This window comes from Oncorhynchus kisutch, linkage group LG4, assembly GCF_002021735.2.
Source record: "Oncorhynchus kisutch isolate 150728-3 linkage group LG4, Okis_V2, whole genome shotgun sequence".
Lineage (NCBI taxonomy): Eukaryota > Metazoa > Chordata > Actinopteri > Salmoniformes > Salmonidae > Oncorhynchus > Oncorhynchus kisutch.
Window position 1 is genome coordinate 65,355,655 of NC_034177.2, and position 26,994 is coordinate 65,382,648.

Sequence of the window (26,994 nt, forward strand, 5' to 3'; positions counted from 1 at the left end):
CTAGTTTGTTCATAATCTAAAAAAATGTGTTCTGAAATGGAAGATTAAAGATATAATTATCCAATACCTTTGTTATAAACAATATTTGATCTATAGGAAGATTTGGGGTTTTCCAAAGTAACCCCATACTGTAGTTGAAAAGTTTGACATGAATTTGGCAATTTGTGCAGCACACCACTGGAAATATGCCTCCAAAACAAGGTTTCAGACCTCTGGCGAACTGTACAACCTACAAAACTATAGCACAATTTATATGACCACTTACAATGCACTTTTACGTGACAAAATATCTACTGGCAAAAGGCTGTGGCCTCATATTGTATTGTCAATGCACGTTACCAGCACCACCTGCTGGACGAGATCCATAACCTTCTTAGGGGCTAAAGAGGAATCCCATCTATGTGTATGCATGCCTAAACACATTTGTAAAAACACGTTGGTAAGCATGTTATTGGCAATGATCTGCACCCTTTTTTCATTATCAATATGGACAATGAGCTTCCCTTCAAGATAATTTATTCGGAAAATGAAATGACATTGGTTGAGCAAGGTTTTAAACACATACAGAGTAAATAAGCCAAACAGTTTAGGCCATGCTCCAAAGATCTTACAGTGAGCAATAATTCACTGATATGGTACCAGTGGCGATAGAGTATTAACCACAGTCAATAAAATACATGAATAGAAATGAGCATTTCAGTACAGCTGAATAATTATTCAGTGACAGAGTAATGACTGTTATGAGACAGAGAACAGCAATATCCTATGACAGACTGTCCCTGGTTTAACATATGTAACAAGTAGATAAATTCCCCTCATGTATAGATTGTGTTGCCTTATTCGATCCACATTTCACTGAACATTCACAGGAAAATCAAATCTTAATTGTTTAGAGTGGCCTTACCTTTTTCTGAAGAGAAGACTGATCTCCCAGCAGGCATTGTTGAACATAACATTATGCAGAAACTTCAGATATGGTCTACCTTTTTAACCCAAGTCCAATCAATTCCTTTCAGAATTCTATAATTAATTCTTAAAGTAATAGTGTTTAACTATGAGCCAAAAGCCTTGTTCATGCTGCCCTCAGCTTTGCCATACTACTCATACACAGGTAAGTGACAAAAACATTGTCATCCACACAATTAGAAAGAACACCTATGTACATACATAAATACATAATAACAACATTGTTCTGTTCCTTTCTGAATTGCTGCCACTGAGGTTTTTCCTTCAGAATTCCTTTCGACTGCAATGGACATACCCAGGGTTGGGGAGTAACGGATTACACATAATTTTGTAATCCCTTACATGTAAGGAATTACAAAATCTGATTTTTACAGGTAAGGGATTACAAAAACGGTAACTGTAATCCGTTACCAGCAAAACAATATTGTAATCGGAGTACAGTTACTTTTGAAAAACTAGATTACTTTTACATTCAGAAAGTATGTTAGCAGAAAAAAATATTTGACACTTCTGTTTTCTCAATGACATTCAAACCAGCATTGGAAAAAAAAGGCACACATTTAAATCCGTTCCACCTGAGCGAGTCTGACCATCTATGATGAAAAACCAAATATGTTTAATGGAACCCGGGAATAGGCTTTTGTTGGCTACAGTCCCAAGCTATGTCTTCCAATAGTTATCCAAAGATTATCCAATTTGAATAAACGCTTGGTAAAGGATGACAGCAGTGGTGTAGTCTACGGCGATACAGATATCAGTTATTATTGATATCTACTTAGCGCATTGATATGAATCACACTGCTACTCTCATTTAGCTATTTTCGCCTTACGGATTGTGGTTGTTGTGGATGGCTGTTCACAAATCTAAATGTGTATTTGAACCTAATAATGGTTGAATTCAAGAAGTTTAAGTTGTCTATCAAATCATTGTTTTTGAAACCAGGTGACAGCCAGTGAAAATTGCGCTCTTGAAACAGCTCCGAAGTGCGGATCCCAGCCTATGGAATAAAAGTGGGGCTTTTATTGCCCAATCTAATGCACACTGTCAACAAATAAATCCATAGGTCTAATCGACACACGCTCAAATTTGCACTTTTGACTGCCCCTTTAAGTCTATCTGTAGTTGCTACATATACACACGTATGTGTATATATATATATATATATATATATATATATACACACATATACATACACATATATATATACACACATATACATACACATATATATATACACACATACATACACACACATTGATTCTTGAAGAATAAGTTAAAAATGACTCATGAATTAAGTTCAACTGTCACACTCCATGGGAACCCAAAATATAAGCTTGTTTTACTCCAATGTTTGTAAACATTGTGAATGTAAACAAATACTGTATAGCATAACATGGTTAAAAAACGTTATATCATGGATGGTCAGTCCCTGCATCCATAGCTGTCTATTTATCTGAGAGTGGTTACATTTCTCCAGGCCCATCACTCAGCTTTTCACCAAAAGAGGCAGGGAAACCATTTTATTGTTTCATCTGTTGATTTTACCTTTGATATCTTGATAATATGCAGCTGTTTAAAGTGCCACCAACAAACAGGCAAACAGGCCTTTAGCGAATGTAGCATATGACATTCACTTTTCAAATGTAAATAGCACTTTTCAGTAGTGCTCAAAGTATGCCATTCCATGAGCGCAGCATTTATTTTTCAACTCGAATCAATGAGCCCAATCAGTCTCCATGACAACAAAATCATAAACAGAGTAGGGCTGGCTAATAAGTCCTTAGTTTTGAGGTTATGCTCAGGTAAAACAATTTGGCTAATCTATACATCCATATTTCCAAGTCCTATTCTTTAAGATCAAGGGGTATAACATTTATTGGAATGCCAGAGATAGATGTTGGCTTTTAATGTTAAGATGATTTATTATATGTAGTAGAAAGCGATGGGTTAGAAGAAGCCTACATAACCAACCCATAAAGAAAAATTTGACATCCATATATGGCCAACTATGTAAACTTGAACATTGATTGATGCTTCAATAGATGTCATTCAATTGGTAGCATACATTTTTGTCTTCTTCTATTGCCTCTTAAGGGGAAAGTAATCTAAAAGTAACAATGTAATCAAGTTACATTACTGATTACGATTTGGGACAGGAAACTAGTAACTAAGGGATTACATTTAGAAAGTAACCTACCCAACCTTAAGCACACCATAATGATGTTTTATGTTTCCAATGTCTGATTACAAGGTCTGAGAAATAACAGAGAAAATGTTGTGGTCACTGAAATTTATTTGAACTCTACTTTAGCAACAACAGATAAAGGACAACCATTTTTTTCTTTTTACTAACACAGAATAACATTGAGCATAGTAAAGTCAGTGAACAAATTAGTTTTTTTTTAAAAGATCAACAATTCCAAGGTTATGTTCATGAGTATCTATATCCACATCTTCTTTTCTGGAGGGTGCTGTAAAGAGTGACAGATATTACATGGTGTAATTGTCAAAGAAAGCCATGTTCGGATATCTTTTGGTCCATGCTGCACTACCTTACCAAATTCTGTTTTCTTCTTAAACGTGAGTTCTTGTTCCTGTATTAAAATACCTTTCAATCATTTAAAGAGAAAAGAACAGATTTCTTAAGAGTCTGAAGGTGGATATACCAAAAACCATAGTAATCAATAAGCATGGTACAGTACATTACCTTTTAAGAAGTAAAGAAAGGTTTTGCTGAACGAAGAAGTAAAATTCTCAAGACAAAAGGCTTGCAGAACAAGCTTCTAAAGTTCTGAAGATTCATCACTTAATATGAAAGTCAAGTCTTTTAGTGGAAGTTTCACTCCATTCAAATTCGAGCTGCCTGCTAGGGCCATCAAGTTAACAGGGCTTAGTTTCCGAATCAGCAGTATTTGTGTGGGTTGCTACTTGTTCCCGTCTAATCCCATCAACTACCTAAAAACACAAATTTCCAACGGCCTGCTGTCTAGTGGAGTCTGTTAATCAAGATTAAAATCAAAGAGGTCTAAGCCCAGCACTTCTGTTGGGAGATCCAGGGTCTCTGTTGAGATACCAAGAGAATCTGATGGGTTATCCAGTTGTACGGGGGCATCCTCAGGAGTCTCTTCCTTGGGCTGCGGGTCAGACCGACTCTCAGTCTCCATTGACTCCTGAGTGTTGGTTTCAATGGTGTTACTGTTGTCAAGAGCTGTGAACTCTGGTTGGGTTTGCTCTGTTTGTGGGGCCGTACCCTCCAAGGCTTCAGTGTTATTTGAGTCATTCAGGGCAGCTTTGGACTCTACAACTGCTTTAGTGGCCTGCGGGTCAAACCCACTCTCAGTCTCCATTGACTCCTGAGTGTCGGTTTCAACCGCGTTACGGTTGTCAACATCTGGGAGCTCGGGTTGGGTTTGCTCTGTTTGTGGGGCCGTACCCTCCAAGGCATCGCTGTTATTTGAGTTATTCAGTGCAGCTTTGGACTCTGCCACTGCTTTAGTGGCCTGCGGGTCAAACCCACTCTCAGTCTCCATTGACTCCTGAGTGTCGGTTTCAACCGTGTTACGGTTGTCAAGATCTGGGAGCTCGGGTTGGGTTTGCTCTGTTTGTGGGGCCGTAGCTTCCAAGGCTTCGCTGTTATTTGAGTTATTCAGGGCAGCTTTGGACTCTGCCACTGCTTTAGTGGCCTGTGGGTCAAACCCACTCTCAGTCTCGGACTCCTGAGTTTCAGTTTCAATGGTGTTACTGTTCTCAAGAGCTGCTAGCTCGGGTTGGGTTTGCTCCATTTGTGAGGCCGTAGTCGCCAAGGCTTCGCTGTTCTTTGAGTCATTTGTTTCACCTTTGGAGTCTACAACTGCTTTAGTGGCTGTGCTGGTGATGGATGTGGTACTGGCTGTGGTAATGCTGCTATAGAATATGTCAAATAAATCTTGGGCTTTTGCGGCAGCTAGATTAGACTTTGGTTTTTCTGATTTGTTCATCACCTCACTTGGGGGTCTCTGCATGAAAGGAGGGGGTGTGACCATCACAGGGACATTCTGCTCACTCTCAGGGACTCCTGGTGCAGATACATCAAACTTCATGGTCATCATGGTCAGGGGAGGCAGGGGAGTCTTGAACTCGGGCATCACTGCTGAAGGAGTAGATGTGGAGGCTTGACTAAAAGACTCTGCTGAGGAAGCTTTCTTTTCATCTGGTGAAGTGGGACCTGGCTTCCCAGTGCCCTCTGCTGACTTCTTCAAATCCACTTCCTCACCACAGAAAGCTTTGGAAATGATGTCTGCTGCCAGTACTGGGTCATTTTTAGGCTGGTTCTGTATGACAGGCAGAGGTGTCACGTCACTGTCACCGTCACCGGGTGGTCTGATAGAGAGAAAGGTGTTGAGAGGGGCCGGTTTAGCATATACCCAGGGCCCAAGTCCAGAGGGTTTTCTCAGGACTGTGGAAGGAGCAGGAAGGTTTGGGCGTATTTTCCCAGAGTTGAAGGGTACCCATGCGCTAGTTGGGGAGATGACTGTCTTCCCTGACAGTTTGATAGCAATGCTCTTGGCTGCGGCCAAAGACTTTGAAAATGCATCTGGGTCGTCATCCTCTTCAACCTCCTCATCTTCCTTCAGAAACTCAACAGCCACTCTCTCAGCCTCCTTCGCAAGCTCATTTTCTAATTTTTTTTTCCAGCTGAACTTACCGAAGGCAGATGGAACCTTTGGCTCCACTTTGGCTGTTTCCTCACTTTTCTTGCGCAGCTTTGCTCTCAATGCTGGATTAGGACCACAGAACACTTTGGGAGGGTCACTGGGTTTCTCAGGCTCAGACTGCTTTCTAGATCCTGACGTCTCCTCCCTTTGACACCCACCCTTCTCTTTTCTTGATTGTCTTTCCTCCTTAGGTTTCCCTTCCTCCCTCTCTGATCTATACCTCTCCTCCTCTTTCTTGCTACATTTGGGATTGGGCTCTTTCCACTTCCCATATCTGGACCGGTCTTCCTCTTCCTCCTGCTCATTATCCCTCCAATTAAACTTGGGTCTCTCCTCTACCCTGCTAAACCTAGGCCTGTCTTCATCCTCTCTACGGTTTTTGAGCCTCTCTTCCTCTTCCCTGCGATTTTTGAACCATTCCTCCTCTTCCCTGCGATTTTTGAACCGCTCCTCCTCATTGCCATGCTTGTATCTCTCGTCGTCCTCCTTCTTACTGTACTTGGGCCGCTCTCCTCCCTCCTTACCATGTTTGTACCGCTCCTCCTCCTCCTCTCTCTTGCGGTACAAATACCTCTCTTCTTCCTCATTTTTGCAGTACTTGACCCTCTCCACATCATCCTCCCTTTTGTGTTTGGACTTCTCCTCCTCCTTTTTGCTGCGTTTAGGTTTCCCTTCCTCCTTCTCTTTGCTCTTTTTGGACTCTTCCTCTTCGTGTTTACGTTTAAGCTCAGAGTGCTTTTTGTCACTAACTTCCAACGTGAGTCCAGCTTGACGATCCAGGTTCCTTCTCTGTTCATAGAGCGGATACTCATACATTCGTTTCTGGCAGAAGGACCAAAGAAATATTCAAGTCATTAGAGTGAAATGTAAACAAGCTGTCCCAAAATTTGACTTCAAGGGAACAGTCTACCCAAATTACAAAAACATGTGTTTCCTTACCTTGTAAGCAGTTTATGGACAAAGAGACTGCAATATACAATTTGAGTTTGTTTACCTAGCCATTGACACCAAACACTAACATTATCATTTTCTAACCAAAAACTATTGTGAGCCAATGTACCAAATATTATTTAGCATGTTTTAAAGGTAATGTCCAAATTCTCTTAACTTCAAATCAAGTCATTGACAACACAATCTGGAGACTTTGGGATGACTTGGACATGATATTTAAACATGCTAATATAGTTTTTGCGGTGGTGGGGGGGGGGGGGGGGGGGTTAGAAAATGCTTAAGTTAACGGTTTGTGACAGTGGCTAGGTGAACAAACAACTTGGTTTGCAGATTTGAGGAAATCTATATAATTTTATAATTTAGGTGTAATTTATAGCTGTGTTTGAACACCTATAGTAACATACTGTATACTACACACTTAATGAGTATATACTACATGTTCATTTTAGTATACTGTAAACTAACAGTACCCTTACTAACGCTTCACCTGTCTACCGGAAGTTGATGCTGCTATGCAACATCTTGCTACCTTGTTAGAATAACTAACAAATTACTAGCTAGACTTCTTATGACTTCATTAACAATGTCCATTGCAAACGCTGAACGACTATACCACTTAGCTAAGAATGACGTAAATAATCAAGTCAATAAACGTGGGTAGTTCTTTAGATAGTTATATACTAGCAAGTTCGATGTATTAGTAGCCAACATACCGGTATATACAAGCAACTGCTGTAATGATATACTATGCGGTTTGTAAGGCTAATGTCATATTTCCGATACCATTTGATCATAGTAAAGCAGAGAATAAAAGACTACTCTGCGCACAAATAAATAAATTCAGTAGTAGTGTTCGGCATGGCCTGGCCGATTAATTAGGGTCAAATTCAATATTTCATATCAATCGGGAATCGGGATTACATTGCAATCCACGAGGAGACTGTTGCAGGTAGACCACCTGTTACGCGAGTGCAGCAAGGAGCCAAGCTAAGTTGCTAGCTAGCATTACACTTATCTTATAAAAAACAACCATAAACATCAATGCCTTTCTTAAAATCAATACACAGAAGTGTATTTTTTTTAAACCTGCATATTTAGTCAAAATAAATTAATTTTAGCAGGGAATATTAACTAGGGAAATTGTGTCACTTCTCTTGCGTTCGGTGCAAGCAGAGTCAGGGTATATGCAGCAGTTTGGGTTTGGCTCGTTGCAAACTGTGTGAAGACCGTTTCTTCCGAACAAAGACCGTAATTAATTTGCCAGAATTGTACATAATTATGACATAACATTGAAGGTTGTGCAATGTAACAGCAATATTTAGACTTATGGCCCATTCTATAAATTACGGAACAGTTCCGTATTTCACTGAAAGAATAAATGTTTTGTTTTCGAAATGATAGTTTCCGGATTTTACCATATTAATGACCTAAGGCTCATATTTCTGTGTTTATTATTATATTATAATTAGGTCTATGATTTGATATTTGATAGAGCAGTCTGACCGAGCGGTGGTAGGCAGCAGCAGGCTCGTAAGAATTCCTTCAAACAGCACTTTCCTGCGTTTGCCAGCAGCTCTTCGCAATGCTTGAAGCACAGTGCTGTTTATGACTTCAAGCCTATCAACTCCGAGATGAGGCTGGCAATACTATAGTGCCTATAAGAACTTTCAAAAATCAAAGGTACATGAAATACAAATGGTATAGAATGAAATAGTTATATAATTCCTATAATAACTAAAACCTAAAACTTCTTAACTGGGAATATTGAAGAATTGGGGATATTGAACCACCAGTTTTCATATGTTCTCATGTTCTGAGCAAGGAACTTAAACGTTAGCTTTTTTACATGGCACATATTGCACTTTTACTTTCTTCTCCAATACTGCATTTTTGCATTATTTAAACCAAATTGAACATGTTTCATTGTTTGAGACTAAAAGGATTTTATGCATTATATAATTTTTTTTTTTTTTTAAAGTGGTAATTCACAATTGTTGTAATTGCCATTCTTACAAATACATATATAAAAAATAAAAATTGGATTTTTCTAAATTTATTTATTATTTATTTATTTTTTGGGTCCTCCAATAATCGGTATCGGCGTTGAAAAATCATAAATCGGTCAACCTCTACTGTTCAAGACGTAACTTGAGGAAATGACAAAAGCATTTCCCAAACAAAGCCTTAGGTCACTTTTGATCAGGATCCTGGAGCGTTTGGTACCCTGATCTGCGCTATAAAGTATGTTTGAAACGCAAAAGAACCTTGGCTGAAATTAATCCTGGACCTGAGTAGCAGGTCCAAGATTCAGGACCAGAGTACCAGGTAATGTGACGCAGCAGCACAAGTTGCGTGGAACTTTTTACCCGTTGTAAACAAGCTAGCTTGCTAACATCATGTTAAATGTGAGTCTTGCAAATCGTACCCTGAAACAGTTATTTTCAAGAATTCTACAAAACATTGTGTAGAATTTTCCCAAAAGCTCCAGGAGTCCAAACCAGAGTGCCGAATTTCAGATAAAATGTACCTCACGGTGAAATAATGCCCTACTCCCAACTAGAAACGGCCTACCTTGTATTTCTCATTGTGAGGTTGACTCGTGGCATGATCTTCAGCGCAAATTGCATCCCCGCAAAACTCCTCGCAAAGCTGGCAATAATATCCCCTCACTGGCACCAAAAACTCAGATCCTATGAGAGGGAAAAAAATAGACATTTTAAAAAAACACCTAATGGCCCGGGAACAATCACAGATTTGTACCTTTACTATGCTCTCCATGGAAAACTTTTTGTAAAAGTAGATTACTACATTTAGGTCTATTCCGTAAGCATACATATTTACATAACATCAACATTTGTATACATAGTGGATATCATAAGTACTCAACCCCATGGAATTTTTCAAAATAAATGACATTACAAAGTGGGAATGAAACAGATTTAATTGTGATTTTTTTTGTAATTGATCTAGACAAAATACTCCTTAACGTCAAAGGGGAAAGAAAATTCTACAAATAGTTACAAATTATATATATAAAAAAAAAATCTAAGTTCCCTCAGTCAAGAATTTAATTTCAAGCACAGATTTAACTACAAAGACCAGGGAGCTTTTCGAAAGCCTCATAAAAGGCAGTGATTGGTAGATGAGTAATAATAACAAATCAGACTTTGAATATCTCTTTAATAATTATACTGTGGATGATGTACTAAACCACCCAGACACAACAAAGATAGTCATCATCCTGAATTGGGCTGCAGGACAGGAAGGAAACTGCTCAGGGATGTCACCAAGAAACCACGGGTGATTTTAAAACAGCTACAGAGAGTTCAATGGCTGTGATGGGAGAAAACAGAGGACGGATCAACAACATTGTAGTGACTCCACAATAATGACCTAAATGACAGAGTGAAAAGAACAATATAAATATACAGAATAAAAGTATTCCAAAACATGCATCATGTATGCAACAAGGCACTATATAGTTATAGTGCAAGAAAACACAGCAAAGGAATACACTTTTTGGCCTAAATGCAAAACGTTATATTTTGGCTAAATCCAACACGTCACTGAGTAACGGCCTGGTTATTTTCAAGAATGGTGATGGCTGCATCATGGTATGGGTATGCTTGACATCAGCAAAGACTGGGAGTTTTTCCAGATAAAAATAAATGGGATGGTGCTAAGCACAGGCAAAATCCTAGAGGAAAATCTGCTTCAGGCTGCTTTACACCAGACACTGGGGGAGGAATCACCTTTCAACGGGACAATAACCTACAACAAAAAGGCCAAATCTACACTGGAGTCACTTACTAAGAGGACAGTGAATGTTCCTGAGAGGCCAAGTTAGTTGACTTAAATATGCTTTAAAATGTATGGCAAGACTTAAATTGCGGTACAGCTATGATCCCCAACACTAACAGAGCTTGAAGAATTTTGAAAAGAATAAATGGGCGAATAATGCACAATCCGGGTATGCAAAGCTTTTAATAAAGACGTACCCAAGAAGACTGACAGCTGTAATCCCTGCTAAAGGTGTTTCTAACATGTATTGACTCAAGGCAAATACTAATCCAATCAAGGTATATTAGAGTTTTACTTTTCATACATTTAAAATAAATAATTATTTGGACATTGACAAATGTTATTTTTTGAAGATCGTTCACAAAATGTTGACAAATCCATTTCAATTCCACTGTGTAGTACAAAATGTAAAGCAATCCAAGGAGGTGAATAGTTATGATACCCACTGTCGACATTGGTACTTGACTATAAAGGTTGCCCAAAATAGGATCCCCTTTACATTGCATTTAGAAATCAATGCTTATTTCTTATGCACATTTTGAACTCAGTGTCTGCAAACTGTGGCAGTAAAAGATTGCGAACAACATTTAACAGTACATAATAAATATTTAGAAAAAGGGAAAAATAAAAGATTTAAGTTTGTACCTTTAGCAGGTTTAGTCATTTTCTCTCCTGAAGAGTGAATCTTATTCTTGTCATTGTTGGAGGAACTTGACGCCCACGGTCGATTGTAAGGATCCTGAGTCTGCAAAGTGGAAAACAAAAAAGCATAACCAATCTGCTGTAAAAATACAAGGGACTGAACAGTTCAAATGAAAAGGTAAAAGGAAATCAGGCCAGTGATGGGGGACAAAAAACAGGAACAGGAGACCGCACTCATGATAGTAAACAAAAGCTCTTCAATTCACTGAGTATGATCGAATATCCAAGAAGGGCACAGGTCCAGCCGATCAGCCCCTCAGCTCTGTGCTCAAGAGATCCTTGCCGAGAACAGCCAATAGGCTTTCAGCATCATAATCAGGAGTCTGCTGCATTCCTTTTCAAGGTAGCTAACTAGCTAGCTAGCTAGCTGACTTCATTGTTAACAAGGCCTGTAAAGAGATTAATCCATCTGAGTGTTTATCAGAAAGCAATATAAAATGTAAAGTTAAAATGTAAACTCGACTAGCTATCTATCATACCATCACCAAACCAGTCACACAACGCTAGCTAATAATGTATTATAAAGCAGTAGTTCTGGCCATGCAATCTAATTGTTTATCTTGCAGTTACCAGCAGGGCTGGAGCGCAAGTACAGCACAGCGTCCTAAACACTTGCAAAATATATTAATAAGACTACATTCAGCAACACTGTAGCTAGCTCAGTGTTTGTTTACTGCGTGGCTTAGCAAGGATAGTTTGGCTGTTCTCTGTATGATATGTGACTGGTTCCACAGCAGAACTCCTGAGCACAGAACTGCTGAAGCTGGAGTCTTATTGGGACATTCTACAAATAGTACACAAACCTTTCGGTGCGATTTGCTGTGCAAGTGCGTGAAAAAATCAAACATGGAACCACAGGTGACATTGCAGCTTTTGCACCAGTGGTTCCCAGCGTCATAGTGTTCAAACAGGTCTGCTGGAGTCTCAGGAGGCTGGGTACTGGCGGGGGCTTTCTTCTTCGTTTTTTCAGGAGAGGCTCTTGAGGACGACGATGCTGCCTAATGAAGAACAGAAGTTACACAAGTCAGCAAAAGAGCGAAATAGGCCTGGAGGAAGCAGACAAAAAAATACATTTGAGTGTTAAAATTAAAACAGATGTTCGATAAAGAGAATTTTACGATGATCCCCAAACACTGAAGTTTTCAAAATCTCTTACCTTGGCAACATAGGCGATCTGTGTTCCAGCCTTGAGGGAGTTACTCGTGAGTTATCAGAGAATCCTGTTTAAGGCTAATATAGGACCCATATCGTCGTATCCTTGTACGCTAATCTCCACCAATTAATGGTCAAAAATCAAATTAAGGTCTGATTTGTGAGCAGAGCAGTCGAGAGAAATGGACTCAATGAGTGCTGTTCACAGACCATGAGTGTAGAGTGGAAAAACATCAAGTATGATATTTAAAGAGATTCACTCCTCTCAACCAAACAGCTAAAATTCAGTCGAGTTTCCAATAGCAGAGGTCATAAAGATTGCGGCACCCACGCACTTACAACACATGCCTTGTTTACCAAGTTTGCCGTATTGTACGTTGCTCTCCGTTACTCTTATTTGTATCGTCATAAGCCCAGTATACATGATCCAAGTTAAACGCCATGACGCAGGCAATTTGAAAAATCGGGGAAAGTATATTGTGCTGATTTATTGGGGCACTGAACCATGTTGCGCGCAGTAGTTTAAAAACTCAATGGAATAAGTGGTAAAACCATGACGTCATATTTGAATTCCTACAAGCGTATGCACCCCCGCCATTAAAATCCATTTGACTTTTAAGATGCCAAGCCGCTCTACTGTAAAGATAAAATGTTACATTTTGGTGTATTCTTGTCTTCAAACAACAGTTTACATATTTAATAACTTAAATGATTTAAATAAAATACCTTACGATTCCGTTTTTTGAATGAGAAATTAGAGATGAGTGACCACCCTATTAACATTCTCTTTTTAAAACACAAATTTGAAAGAATTAGAGCCACTGAAAAGGATTAAAACAGGCCACATAATTAGGATCCCTCTCTGTATGCAAAGTATTCATCCCAACTAATCTCTGATCTTCTAGCTACATGTTGATAGCGAAGAATGCTTTCGATTAAATGACAGTTAAATTACAAACAGGGGAAAAGGATGGCCGCCTTTCAATTTATGAATGTAAATACCCTATATCCAAGCTTCTAATGCAAACATCTTACTGAGTTTGGCATCTCCAGAAACAATTTCAGAGAAAAGGTTTGTTATGGTTGTGGTCTTTCATAAACAAATACAGTGAGCTCCAAAAAATATTGTAAAATGTAGGAAGAGCTTAAGCTTAATCACAACTGTTGGCCATATGAAAGTGAACAGGTTCCACCTATGTTGCAGGTATAAAACACATTCATTTGTAAACATGCATGTATTTGCAGACCAGTTATGAGATCAGTTGGGTCAGACATTGGCATACAAAGAGGGAACTTTTCAATCAAGATTGTGATCCAACTCTGCCTCTTGGGCAACACCAACATATGACAGAGCACACGGAATGTCCAGGTTAGACTGAGTAGTTGCACCAACATTGATTAACCCCATATCTGATGTATAAGCAGAAGGCTAAATGCCAGGTATTCAAAATAAATACTGCTTACTGGTATTTAATGGATCAGACAAGGGCAAGTAGACATTTGCATCCAAACCAGCCCTTATGAATAGTTATTCAAGAAGTCATTTAGACTGATATTCTAAAATAAAGCGAAGGCTACATGTCAATTTCAGCAACAAAAAAAATGTTTCTGCAGCAATGAAGGTTTTAGGGGTTCTACCAGTACTTCAGCTCTCTGGCTTGTGCCTGGAGCAGCTTACGGAATTCTACCTTAGCAGAGGCATGGGCCACAGGTGATCTCTCTCGGATGTGAGCACGCTCCTTTTTCTTCTCTTTCTCTGGAGGTGGTGGGTGTGTTGGCTGCTCAAGGTCCGCAGAACCCCTACCCTCTCGCCGGGGCTTGTCATTTGGTTGTAGACCGAGAATGAGAGCCACCTTGTCAAGCTCGGATCGTTTCTTCTCTGCTACCTCGTGCTCTTTGCGGAGCTCAGCAATCTGAGTCATGACCTCTTCCTGCAGCCGACTGATCTCAGACAGTAACGGGTCCTTATGGCCATCCTTTTCACGCCGCTTTTTGCGCAGAAGCTCCCCTACCAAGACAATACAATTTTTATCCAACTGTACAAAACCTAATGAACATTTATGACTTAAAATAGAAAGAAATATAGGAAAGAAATGAGATGATTGAAGTACCTTGCTGTTTCCTCAATCTCTCTAGTTCCTTCATGAGATAATCCTTCTTTTTCATGCGGATCTCTCTGTCTCGTCTCAGTTTTTCCCGTTCTTCAAGAACCTACAAAATGGAGAATCATTAGAGAACGAGTGTATGGAAAGAAAACAAAACCAGCCAAAACAGTGTCAAATGGCATTTGAATTAAAGTGGATAGCTGAATACTCCACCTTTTGTTTTTGGCTTTCATTATTTCGCTCCTCTAAAACCCTCCTGTCCTTGCCATTATCTTGAGGGGCCATATTGGATGATGCTATACAGGAAAAATGTACAAAATTAGACAGGAGTTATGTGCTGCAGTTTCATTGATCAAACTCTACTCTACCAGTCAAAGGTTTGGACATACCTACTCATTCCAGGGATTCTCTTAATTTGACTATTTTCTACAATGTAGAATAATAGTGAAGACATCAAAACTATGAAATAACACATATGGAATCACGTAGTAACCAAGAAAGTGTTACACAAATCCAAATATATTTTATATTTAAGATCCTTCAAAGTAGCCACCCATGGCCTTGATGACAGCTTTGCACACTCTTGGAAATCTCTCGACCAGCTTCATGAGGTCGTCACCTGGAATCCAGATCAATTAACAGGTGTGCCTTGTTAAAAGTTCATTTGTGAAATTTCTTTCTTTCTTAATGCGTTTGAGCCAATCAGTTGTATTGTGACACGGTAGGGGTGTTATACAGAAGATAGCCCTATTTGGTAAAAAACCCAAGTCCATATTATGGCAAGAACAGCTCAAATAAGCAGAGGAACAACGGTCCATCATTACTTTAAGACATGAAAGTCAGTCAAACCGGAAAATTACAAGAACGTTTAAAGTTTCTTCAAATGCAGCCGCAAAAATCATCAAGAGCTATGATGAAACTGGCTCTCATGAGGACCGCCAGAGGAAAGGAAGACCCAGAGTTACCTCTGCTGCAGAGGATAAGTTCATTAGAGTAACCAGCCTCAGAAATTGCAGCCCAAATAAATGCAGTAACAGACATCTCAACATCAACTGTTCAGAGGAGACTGCATGAATCAGGCCTTTATAGTCTTATTGCTGCAAAGAAACCACTACTAAAAGGACAACAATAATAAGAAGAGACTTTCTTGGGCCAAGAAACACGAGCAACGGACATTAGACAGGTGGAAATCTATCCTTTGGTCTGATGAGTCCAAATTTGAGATGTTAGGTTCCAACCGCCATGTCTTTGAGTAGGTCAACGGATGATCACGTGTGGTTCCCACCGTGAAGCATGGAGGAGGTGTGGGGATGTTTGCTGGTGACACTGTCAGTGGCTTATTTAGAATTCAAGGCACACTAAACCAGCATGGCTACCACAGCATTCTGCAGCAATACACCATCCCATCTGGTTTAGTGGGAGTATCATTTTGTTTTTCAACTGGACAATGACCCAACACACCTACAGGCTGTGTAAGGGCTATTTGACCAAGAAGGAGAGTGACGGAGTGCTGCATCATATGACCTGGCCTCCACAATCACCCAACCTCAACCCAATTGAGATGGTGTGGGATGAGTTTGACCGCAGAGTGAAGGAAAAGCAGCCAACAAGTGCTCAGCATATGTTGGAACTCCTTCAAGACTGTTGGAAAAGCATTCTTCATGAAAGTGGTTGAGAGAAAGCATTACACACTCTTGGCAATCATCAAGTGGCGCAGCGGACTAAGGCACTGCATCTCAGTGCTAGAGGCTTCACTACACTACCCTGGTTCGAATGCAGGCTGTATCACAACCGGCCATGATTGAGAGTCCCATAGGGTGGCGCACAATTGGCCCAGCATCGTCCGGGTTTGGCCATTGTATGCCGTCATTGTAAATAAGAAGAATTTGAAGAATTGTTCTGAACTGACTTGCCTAGTTAAATAAAGGTTAAAGTCAAAGGGTGGCTACTCCTTCAAGAGCATTGGAAAAGCATTCCAGGTGAAGCTGGTTGAGAGAATGCCAAGAGCGCAAAGCTGTCATCAAGACAAAGGGTGGCTATCTAAAAATGTGTTTAACACTTTCTTGGTTACTACATGATTCCATATGTGTTAATTCATAGTTTGATGTCTTCACTATTATTCTACAATGTAGAAATATAGTAAAAATTAAGAAAAACCCTGGAATCAGTAGGTATGTCCAAACTTTTGTCTGGTACAGTATATATTGATGCGGAATGAACAAGTCATTAAACATCCACTTATTCAATGCCATCAGTTTATTCTCACCCTTTCTATCACCCCCCTGGTGCAACTCTGGCTGGATAACTTTAAGGTATGGTCTGTCAAAAGGCGGAGCATTCGGAAAATCTTCAATGGGAGATTGAGGTGGCATGCCCATAGATGGAGGTGGGTACATGGGCCACTGTTGGGGCATGTAAGGCCAGTTCCCATATTGCCCATAGCCGGGAGGTGGATAGTTGGGTGGTACCAGACCATGCGCCTGGGCTTGGGCATAGGCAGGCATGGAGAGAGATGGGTGGGTGGGTGGCACTGGAGTAGTTTCAGGGACTTGTGAAGCCTTCTGCCCCCAGCTACTGTCCTCAGTCCTCACCTCTCTGCCGCCTCGAGTCTTCCCATGGTTGCTGTGCCTGTCAGATGGGGGTGACTTCTTCCGGTTCCTGCTGTTATCACGGCTGCTACTACGGCTCCGGCTGTCGCTACGACTGCTAGAGCTGCTCCCACTGCAGCTCCTACGCCTGCCCCTGCTCCTGTCTGAGCTTCCTGAAGAGTCACGGCGATCCCGCCTCTTGCCAGGTCGACGGGAGGGAGTTTTCGGAGGGGGCTTCTTTCCATGCAGACGCTCCTGAGTCCTGGCAGCCATCTTGCTGATCTCTGTCACCCCCAGGTCCAGCCCGATGGTTTTGAGGAGGTCCTGGATCTTCTCGTACTCCTCCACGTCTTGCTTCTCCTTCCCTTCCAGTGGCCCTGTTCCTGGTGGGTAGTCATTAGGCTCTTCAACCTTGATATTATGGTCAGGGATGGCAGAGGACCTGCTTTGATGCCGATACCTCATGTCCATTTGTTGCTGACGAGAGCTTCTCGGATCTACAATACCAGGACGGCCCTCTAGGTGCGGTGAGGTGCCATAGCGTGCCGGATCACTCATAATATCACCATAGAGCTCTGACAGACTGTGCTGACGGGGAGCTTCTGCTGGAGCCCTGCCCCGCTCTACATCATCTTCATCGCCATAAAGGAACTTCTCCTCATCGTCAATGTCTGGTACCCTCTTCCTTTTCTCCTCCTGCGGTGCAGGTGCACCTCCCAACAGGTCAAGGATCCCTGCAATCCCACTGTGGTCCAGCCTACTCTGGGCCATGTGTGGGTCATCCCTCAGCTCCCCCAGCATGGTGGCCAACATGATAGGGTCCATGCCTTTCATAGCTGAGAGAAGACGCTCTGCCTCAGCCTCACCAGCAGGGTCAACTCTTGGAGAATCACTGTTCTGCAAAACAAAAACAAAATAATAATCTATGATAACCAAATTTATCATGAATAGTAATTTGGATGAAGAAAAAAAAGCCTTGTGGGATGACAGGGTTAGAGTGAGTATAGAGATGGGTAACACAATACACAGCTAATTTAACATAGTAAGAAAATAACATGTCCACTACCTGCACATATGACGGGGAGTCAGTCTCAGAGTCCATGCGCCTCTTCAGGATGGACTTTGTGGGAATATTCAGCATGTCTTCCAACTCTTTGCGGCGACGGGCCAACTCCAGCTCCTTGAACCCACTTGTCTTCTTTAAGTTATTATCACCTCGCCTGCTGCTCCTGCTACTGCTGCTAGTACTGACACTGCGGCTCCTGCGTGGACCAGCAGTCTTTGCTCTGCTCCTACTGCGGGCCCGTCCATAGCTCTGGCCATGACTCCCACTCCTGCTTCGGGACCTGCTTGGTGGACGGCTCTTGCTCCTTCCACGACTCTTGCTCCGCCCCCCCATTTCAGGGCTTTTGCTTCGGGCCCGGCTTTTGCTTCGTCCCCCCATTTCAGGACTGCGGCTTCGGGCCCGGCTTTTGCTCCGTCCCTTCATTTCAGGGCTGTGACTTCTGACGCGGCTTTTGCTCCGTCCCCCCATTTCAGGACTGGGGCTTCGAGCGTGGCTTTTGCGCCGTACCCCCATTGCAGGGCTGCGACTTCGGACACAGCTTTTACTCCGCCCCCCGATTCCCGGGCTGCGGCTACGAGGACGGCTCTTGCTCCGCCCCCCGATTCCCGGGCTGCGGCTACGAGGACGGCTCTTGCTCCGCCCCCCGATTCCCGGGCTGCGGCTACGAGGACGGCTCTTGCTCCGCCCCCCGAATCCCGGGCTGCGGCTACGAGGACGGCTCTTGCTCTGCCCCCCGAATCCCGGGCTGCGGCTACGAGGACGGCTCTTGCTCCGCCCCCCGAATCCCGGGCTGCGGCTACGAGGACGGCTCTTGCTCCGTCCCCCGAATCCCGGGCTGCGGCTACGAGGACGGCTTCTACCCCTGCTGGGACTCTGCCTCCTGGGGCCACGGTCATCAGGGCCGTCATAACTGGACCTCTTTGGCAGGTAAGGAGGGTAGTCTCTTGAGGGTAGCCCTACCCCAGGTGGTCCAGTCAACTCATTGCCCACAGTGATGACCAGACTGTGGTCAGGGGGGATGCCACCACGGGGAGATGGAGATCTCTAATGACAGAAATAGATATGTAATCAGTTTCATAACACAGGGATTTTGAAATGATAAGACAGCATTTTGTGCAATTGATGCATTGCTCCAGTAAAAAAGGCAATATGAGCCCGTGCAAGGGACGGGACTAACTTCCAGTTCCAGCTAACAATTTAACCAGTATCAGGGTAGAAGAGGAGACAATGAATGTCAAGTCTTCTCTCTAGCCCAGGTAGATACCATTCATTTTCCCATTAGACAGCTCTGCAAACATTGTCAAAATACATTCGGTACTCACAAAATATGGAGTTTGTGAGCAACCAATACATACTTTCCAAAAAAAGTTTAACATTTATAAGCAACCCCTAAAAAATTGTCTGTAAATAATCTCTATATTGTTTTTTTATCACGTGCCAAATCCACCTCTTCAGCACCAATAAAATCACTCATTACTGCCACGCACAGGTTGGTACAGTATCCCGAAAGGTTATTTATTTCATTACCTACAACCAGGGCCGCCAGGAAAACGTGTGGCGAGGCAGCATTTGCCACAGCACTTTTTAAATCAGGGGGCTGCGCCACACCACTTTGGATTTATACTAAACAAAAATATAAACGCAACAAGTGTTGGTCCCATGTTTCATGAGCTGAAATAAAAGTTCCCAAAAATGCTCCATTTGCACAAAAAGCTAATTTCTCAAATGTTGTGCACAAATTTGTTTATCCCTGTTAGCAAGCATTTCTCCTTCGCTATGATATTCCATACACCTGACAGGTATAGCATAGCAATAAGCTGATTAAACGGCACAATCATTACACATTGTGCTGGAAACATTAAAAGGACAAAAGGTGCAGTTGTGATAACACAATGCCACAGATGTTTCAAGTTGAGGGGCCATGCAATTGGCATACTGGCTACAGGAATGTCCACCAGAGCTGTTAACAGATAATTTCTCTACCATAAGCCGCCTCTAACGTCGCTTTAACGGTGATACACCGATTTAACATTTTTGGCCGATACCCACATCTGATATTTCCCTTGACAAAAAAAAACGAGACGGATATTTTCAATTTTAGCAGTCTTTTAAGCATTCCAGTACAGTTAAATAGTTCACACACATTCCCTGGTTCAAATCCAGGCTGTGGCCGTGATTGGGAGTCCCATAGTGCGGCTCACAATTGGCCCGGGGTCATCTGGGCCGTCATTGTAAATAAGAATTTGTTCTTAACTTGCTTGCCTAGTTGAAGGTTACACACACACACCAAAAAGTTGGTGTTGGCATTTATTTATGTCCCCATTACCAGTAAAACATAATCAAAACCTATTTATTTCACTTACTTGCTGTGCTGTTACGTTATTCATTTGTTCAGTCGTTTCATTCTCAACCAGGATCTCTATGAAAGCCATTTGGGTCTTTGCATGTCAAAAAAACACATCAAATATCACTACCACCATCTGTTTCAATAGCTATAGTTAGCTAGCAAATTAACTACAGTTGTAGTTGGAAGTTTACATACACCTTAGCCAAATACATTTAAACTCAGTTATTCACAATTCCTGACATTTAATCCAAGTAAAAATTCAATCTAAGGTCAGTTAGGATCACCTCTTTATTTTTTAAGAATGTGAAATTTCAGAAGAGAGAGATTAATTTCAGCTTTTATTTCTTTCATCACATTCCCAGTGGGTCAGAAGTTTACATGTACTTAATTAGTATTTGGTAGCATTGCCTTTAAATTGTTTAACTTGGGTCAAACATTTCAGGTAGCCTTCCACAAGTTTCCCACAATAAGTTGGGTGAATTTTAGCCCATTCCCCCTGACAGAGCTGGTGTAACCAAGTCAGGTTTGTAAGCCTCCTTGCTCGCACACGCTTTTTCAGTTCTGCCCAAAAAATTTCTATAGGATTGAGGTCCGGGCTTTGTGATGGCCACTCCAATACCTTGACTTTGTTGTCCTTAAGCCATTTTGCCACAACTTTGGAAGTATGCTTGGGTTCATTGTCCATTTGGAAGACCAATTTGTGACCAAGCTTTAACTGACTGATCTCTTGATGTTGCTTAAATATATCCACATAATTTTCCTGCTTCATGATGCCATCTAGTTTGTGAAGTGCACCAGTCCTGCAGCAAAGCACCCCCACAACATGATGCTGCCACCCCCATGCTTCATGGTTGGGATGGTGTTCTTCAGCTTGCAAACCACCCCCTTTTTCCTCCAAACATAACAATGGTCATTATGGCCAAACAGTTCTATTTTTGTTTCATCAGACCAGAGGACATTTCTCCAAAAAGTACAATCTTTGTCCCCATGTGCAGTTGCAAATTGTAGTCTGGCTTTTTTATGGCAGTTTTTGAGCAGTGGCTTCTTCCTTGCTGAGCGGCCTTTCAGGTTAGGTCGATATAGGACACGTTTTACTGTGGATATAGATACTTTTGTACCTGTTTCCTCCAGCATCTTCACAAGGTCTTTTGCTGTTGTTCTGGGATTGATTTGCACTTTTCAAACCAAAGTACGTTCATCTCTAGGAGACAGAACGCGTCTCTTTCCTGAGCGGTATGACGACTACGTGGTCCCATGGTGTTTATACTTGCGTACTATTGTTTGTCCAGATGAATGCCTTCAGGCATTTGGAAATTGCTCCCAAGGATGAACCAGATTTGTGGGAGGTCCACAATTTTTTTCCTGAGATTCCTTTGGATTTCCACATGATGTCAAGCAAAGAGGCACGGAGTTTGAAGGTAGGCCTTGAAATACATCCACAGGTACACCTCCAATTGACTCAAATGATGTCAATTAGCCTATCAGAAGCTTCTAACGCCATGACATAATTTTCTGGAATTTTCCAAGCTGTTTAAAGGCACAGTCAACTAGGTGTATGTAAACTTCTGACCCACTGGAATTGTGATACAGTAAATTATAAGTGAAATAATCTGTCTGTAAACAATTGTTTGAAAAATGACTTGTGTCATGCACAAAGTAATGTCCTAACCGACTTGCCACAACTATTGTTTGATAACAAGAAATTTGTGAAGTGGTTGAAAAAAAAAGTTAATGACTCCAACCTAAGTGTATGTACACTTCCGACTTCAACTGTATATAGCTAGGTGTCAGCATCTAAAATAACCCTAATTTATGAGACAGTTCTTATTTGATTTATGGTGTCGGACCCATCTATGTGAAGCTAGCCACAATAAGGATTTTCCACAATAGTGGACTTTGCGGTTAGCCTACAAAATATAAGTAAGCCATAATTCTACTATTTCTATTACTGTCTATAACATACCTTTATTTTGAAGGCAAACTGCAAATTTCATTGTTGTGCCTAATACTTATTGTGGCTAGCTTCACGACACATAACCCAGTGTGGTCAAGCCTCACTAGCCAGATGAAGCTAGCTGGCTGCTTATAACATTAGCTTTGGGCAACAGGGTTAAGTTGCTGACTAGCCATTTATTTTCATGAACTGAAGCTCAATTTCAATAGGCGAACAACAAGTGGCAACCTAGCTAATACCCACTCACAAGGATTCCTAAATCATTGCTAAGAATAATAAATTACTGCAGGTTCTACTTAAGCTTAATAGCAGTGACGCTATTACTGTAAATCCTGTAGCGCAACATCTGAAAAATAGCGCACTTGGTAGTGTGGACCGGTGCTCGACCAGTCGGCGAAAGCAAACATCACCCACGACAGAACGGTTGATTGTCAAGGGCAATGAATTCCATTATCTTGGCTATAATAGATTTCACATTTGAGTTGTCTCGCTGAAATTTTGTTATGCTTTCAAATGACTGCTCGACTTGTTGACTGTCGATCCACACAGCAGACATTGCGGGCTAGTTTATAGGAATGCTGTGTTGCACGTGTAGTGCAAAATTTAACGTGGCATCTTAAAGTCATGTACCTATGTTATATAGGTATGCACGTCAGCTTTGACATCGGTTTTGCACATCGGAGCATTGAAATAGACATGCATGATATCTGTGAACATATCAGAATCGGCCGATATTAGCTAAAAATGCAAATATCGGTATCGGACGATTCTGATATGTTCACAGATATATCGTGTATCCTTATTTTAAAGAATTTGTCAGTACGCCCAAATCGGCCTCACAAGCGCAGACCATGTGTAACCACACCAGAAAGACCTCCACATACAGCTTCTTAATCTGAGGGATCGTCAGAGACCAGCCACCCAGACAGTTTATGAAACTGAGGAGTATTTCTGTCTGTAATGAAGTCCTATTAATGAAGTCCTATGAAATGCTTAAAGAGTTGCATTCTGTCTTGGAATGGGTGGCAAGTAATAAACTGGTCCAGAACATCTCTAAAACTAAAAGCTTTGTATTTGGTACAAATCATTCCCTAAGTTCTAGACCTCAGCTGAATCTGGTAATGAATGGTGTGGCTGAACAATTTGAGGAGACCAAATTACTCGACTTACCGTAGATTGTCAAAACATGTAGATTCAATGATTGTCCATAATAAACAGAGGCTGTGCTTTTTGGACACCAGACTCCAAAAAGCAAGTCCTGCAGGCTCTAGTTTTGTCTTATTGTGATTATTGTTCAGTCGTGTGGTCAAGTGCTGCAATGAAAGACCTAGTTAAGCTGCAGCTGGCCAAGAACAGAGTGGCACGTCTTGCTCTTCATTGTAATCAGAGAGCTGATATAAATACTATGCGTGCCAGTCTCTCTTGGCTAAGAGTTGAGGATAGAAAAATAAGTTGCGCAGTTAGGCTAAGAAACATTGGGTTGAAAATCCCAAATGGTTTGCATACACTACTTACACACAGCTCTGACACAGACTTACCCCATTTTGGGGAATTTTCAGAGGTGGAACCTTTGTGGGAATTAACAGGAATATGCTAATTAATATTAATACCATTTAAAAGTTGATTATTTTTGCATTGGATATATTTACTATATCATATGGAGACAGAAACATAAACCTGTTACCTTATTATTTACAATTGTCTACTTATGATTAATTCCTTCTGATAGAAATAAAAACAACTATTTAGTTATGAATTTAACTTTAATGAAATGAGTTGACTCTTCACATGGGATGATTGCACTGAACAACAAAAGGGAATATTGAATGATCCATCTCCCAAAAACATTTTCAATATACATCTGTAAAATGATAGCCTAGAAACTAAAGCTTTGGTTGTCTTCCTCCCAGGCTTCCATGTCTTCTCCCATGTCTACTCTCAAATATTGTTGAGGATGGCTCATTGTCAGGCTCAAAAAGCCTCAAATTTGCTAGGACAGCCACCAATTTTTCAACCCTTGTATTGGTCAGCCTGTTGCGTGCTTTGGTGTGTGTTCCAAACAAGGACCAGTTGCGCTCTGATGTGGCTGATGTTGGTGGAATTTGGAGGATGATGAGGCAACAGGGGAAAGAGCCTCAGATCCACAAGGTCCACTTCCAACAGGTGGCTGATGAGATATGTTGGCACGACTGCCAAATTGCATCTCCATCCCAAAGCCCTTGCTTGGAAGTGTACTTCGCCAGACTGCCAAGAACCTTGCCCTCATCTAGGCCAAGGTGGCGAGACACAGTAGATGACACCATAGGCCTTGTTGATCTCTGCACCCGACAGGATGCTCTTTCCAGCATACCTGGGGTCCAACATGTACGCTGCGGCATGTATGGGCTTCAGGCAATAGTCTTCATGCTTTTTGATGCATTTCAGAACTGCAGTTTCCTCTGCTTGGAACAACAGTGAAGTGGGCAGGGCAATATGGATTTCTTCTCTTACATCTGCAAGCAGAGTCTGAACATCAGACAGGACGGCATTGTCTCCCTCAATCCATGCAATGGCTACTGCTATAGGTTTCAGGAGTTTCAGGCTGCTTACCTCTCTCCCAAAATACATCATCAGCATAAACCAAAACAGTCATGTTTTCACTTGATTGTCAAACAATCACTTCAAAAGGGCTCTTTTACTAGGTTACCCAAACATGTTCATCCACAAGCAACATATTTCCAACCTCCAAACAGTGGTGAATGGAAAAAGACATCTGTTACACAAAACATCAAAAATTTAATGACATTTGGTGATGGTCAGTACTCCAGAATGAATGCCTCCACTGCTGTTTGTGCGCGTCTCGTGTCAGTCATTCATCTCTGCCTTGGTAAAATGTCTGTTTTCTTGTCGAACCACATTGCATTTTGGAGCGTAGGCTGTCCACCCGTTTCCATTTGCTAATTTTTCCTGCCTCTGACACTTACGGTAATTATAAATAATGGAGTAATAGCCTACAGTTTTCTTGACATTTGTTTTTATGTATTTTATTTAACCAGGTAAGTTAACTGAGAACACATTGTCATTTACAGCAACGACCTGGGGAATAGTTACAAAGGAGAGAAGGGGGGATGAATGAGCAATTGTTTTCATTATTGTGATAGGCTAAGGTTTTACAGGTATGGCGTACCCCCACTATTGATTTTGCCTGGACACTGTACCAGACCTCCTTACTTTCACCCCTGTATTTAAATAGATTAAGTATACAATGTTTTTATAGTAATCTTTCTGAAGAGATTTGGTCAAAAACAATACTTTTTTTGGGGTGCTCGTAAAAAAATTTTTTTTTGTGGAAGCACATACCAGGCATGATGGCAGTAAAAGATTAAAGTTGCTCAGTGAAAGTACCAAACGTACTTTGACTTGCAGAACTGTCTAATGGAAAAATGAATGGTTGCTAACTGGGCTAGAGGAGACTTGTCATACTCATCGTCTCCTCCCCTGCACAGAAGTATATTCCTTATGTCGATTCAGTTGCAAAACGTTTCGTCTGTTGCTTGATTTATTTCAAACAGAAACCGTTTAATCCAAGCGGAAAATGTTTTGTGACGAAAATGAGTTTCTATTGGACAAATTAAGGTCGACCCCACACAGTTACCTTCCGATTGGTTCTTAAACGATAAACGGTTTCCGTTGCAAAACGTAATGTATACACACCAGATAACGTTACTGATTCAGCATACAATAAACAGTGATCAAATGGTTATGCTAACTAGCCTAGTAAAGCAAAAAAATATATGTATTGCTACGTTTACCAATGTAATTAACTCGTGGTAGGCTGGTCAGGTAGCAGTAACATGCAAATAATGATTGTACTTACTTCTCTTTGGGGAGGGCCGCTGCCCCAGTATTCACCACCTGGTCCTCTGCGACTTCCTGAACCAGCTGAAGTATACCTCCTGCGCGGTGGAGAACGTCTGTACTGGTCTGGAGGTGGTCCGTCATGGTAACCCTCAAACGGCGGTCTGGGCCTGCCCCGTTCTTCTCTAAATGGAGGCCGAGGATACGGCCGGCCAGGCGTAAGACCACGGGGCGGTGGACCACGGCCCTCGTACGGCGGCGGATACCCTCGAGGTGGAGGCCGTCCACGATACATATTTTACTGTTAAATTGGACTTTTCCTATCAATTACAGCCACTTAATACCGAATAGATTTTTATACACATTGCCGTTTTATATTACTTACTGTATGTCTGCAGCTAGTGATAATGACATTCTAACTACCATGTAGCTATTTCAGTTTGTTTGACGAACACAGCGCTCACTGTGTTACGATTTCCGGCCTGATTGAGCCGAAAAACCTTGTCTTCTTCTTTCATATATTAGCGGTCCGCCAACTAACGTGAACGGTGCATGCCGCCACCTACTGTGATGGAGTGTGTGGTCGATTACGGTTAGATTTAAACAAAATACAACAAAAACCTAAATCGTCCGAGTCCTTCCCAATCCCATACTACTAAGAAAATAAAAGAGCCATGCTAATTCCGACCACAGCCCGTAAATTAACAGACCCTCCTCCCAATCCCCGAAATATATATATATATATATACACACACACACACAGACAGTTGAAGTTTACATACGCCTTAGCCAAATACATTTAAACTCAGTTTCACAATTCCTGACATGTA

The 26,994-nt window shown here is 41.5% G+C and overlaps 1 protein-coding gene across 6 annotated transcripts; it reads right to left on the bottom strand.

Annotated features, from left to right (window-relative positions):
• Nucleotides 1-499: 499 nt before the first annotated feature.
• Nucleotides 500-26,664, bottom strand: LOC109889849 (zinc finger protein 318-like). 6 transcript variants are annotated; one of them, XR_002255350.2, is made up of 12 exons: nucleotides 26,184-26,664; nucleotides 18,027-19,070; nucleotides 16,639-17,857; nucleotides 14,586-14,668; nucleotides 14,379-14,478; nucleotides 13,956-14,275; nucleotides 11,919-12,113; nucleotides 11,059-11,158; nucleotides 9,184-9,302; nucleotides 3,675-6,483; nucleotides 3,525-3,561; nucleotides 500-3,438 (listed from the first exon to the last, which is right to left on the bottom strand). XR_002255350.2 is itself a non-coding variant. In XM_020481603.2 (10 exons), the coding sequence occupies exons 1-10, from the start codon at nucleotides 26,457-26,459 to the stop codon at nucleotides 3,967-3,969; spliced, it is 5,973 nt and encodes a 1,990-aa protein (XP_020337192.2). In that variant the 5' UTR covers nucleotides 26,460-26,664; the 3' UTR covers nucleotides 500-3,966. The 6 variants fall into 6 exon arrangements, 1 of the variants encoding a protein (XP_020337192.2); XR_004209827.1 differs by having other exon boundaries at nucleotides 3,525-3,575; XR_002255348.2 differs by having other exon boundaries at nucleotides 500-3,561.
• Nucleotides 26,665-26,994: the final 330 nt, after the last annotated feature.

What these genes read in the sequence shown, in the direction of transcription:
- LOC109889849 (XM_020481603.2), bottom strand. Translation starts at nt 26,459, where the DNA reads ATGTATCGTGGACGGCCTCCACCTCGAGGGTATCCGCCGCCGTACGAG. An exon ending in ACAGCAAATCGCACCGAAAG is followed by an intron (nt 11,159 to 11,918) that starts GTTTGTGTACTA and finishes TCCACTTTGCAG; the next exon opens with ACTCAGGATCCTTACAATCG. An exon ending in CTCACAATGAGAAATACAAG is followed by an intron (nt 6,484 to 9,183) that starts GTAGGCCGTTTC and finishes TCCTTCTGCCAG; the next exon opens with AAACGAATGTATGAGTATCC.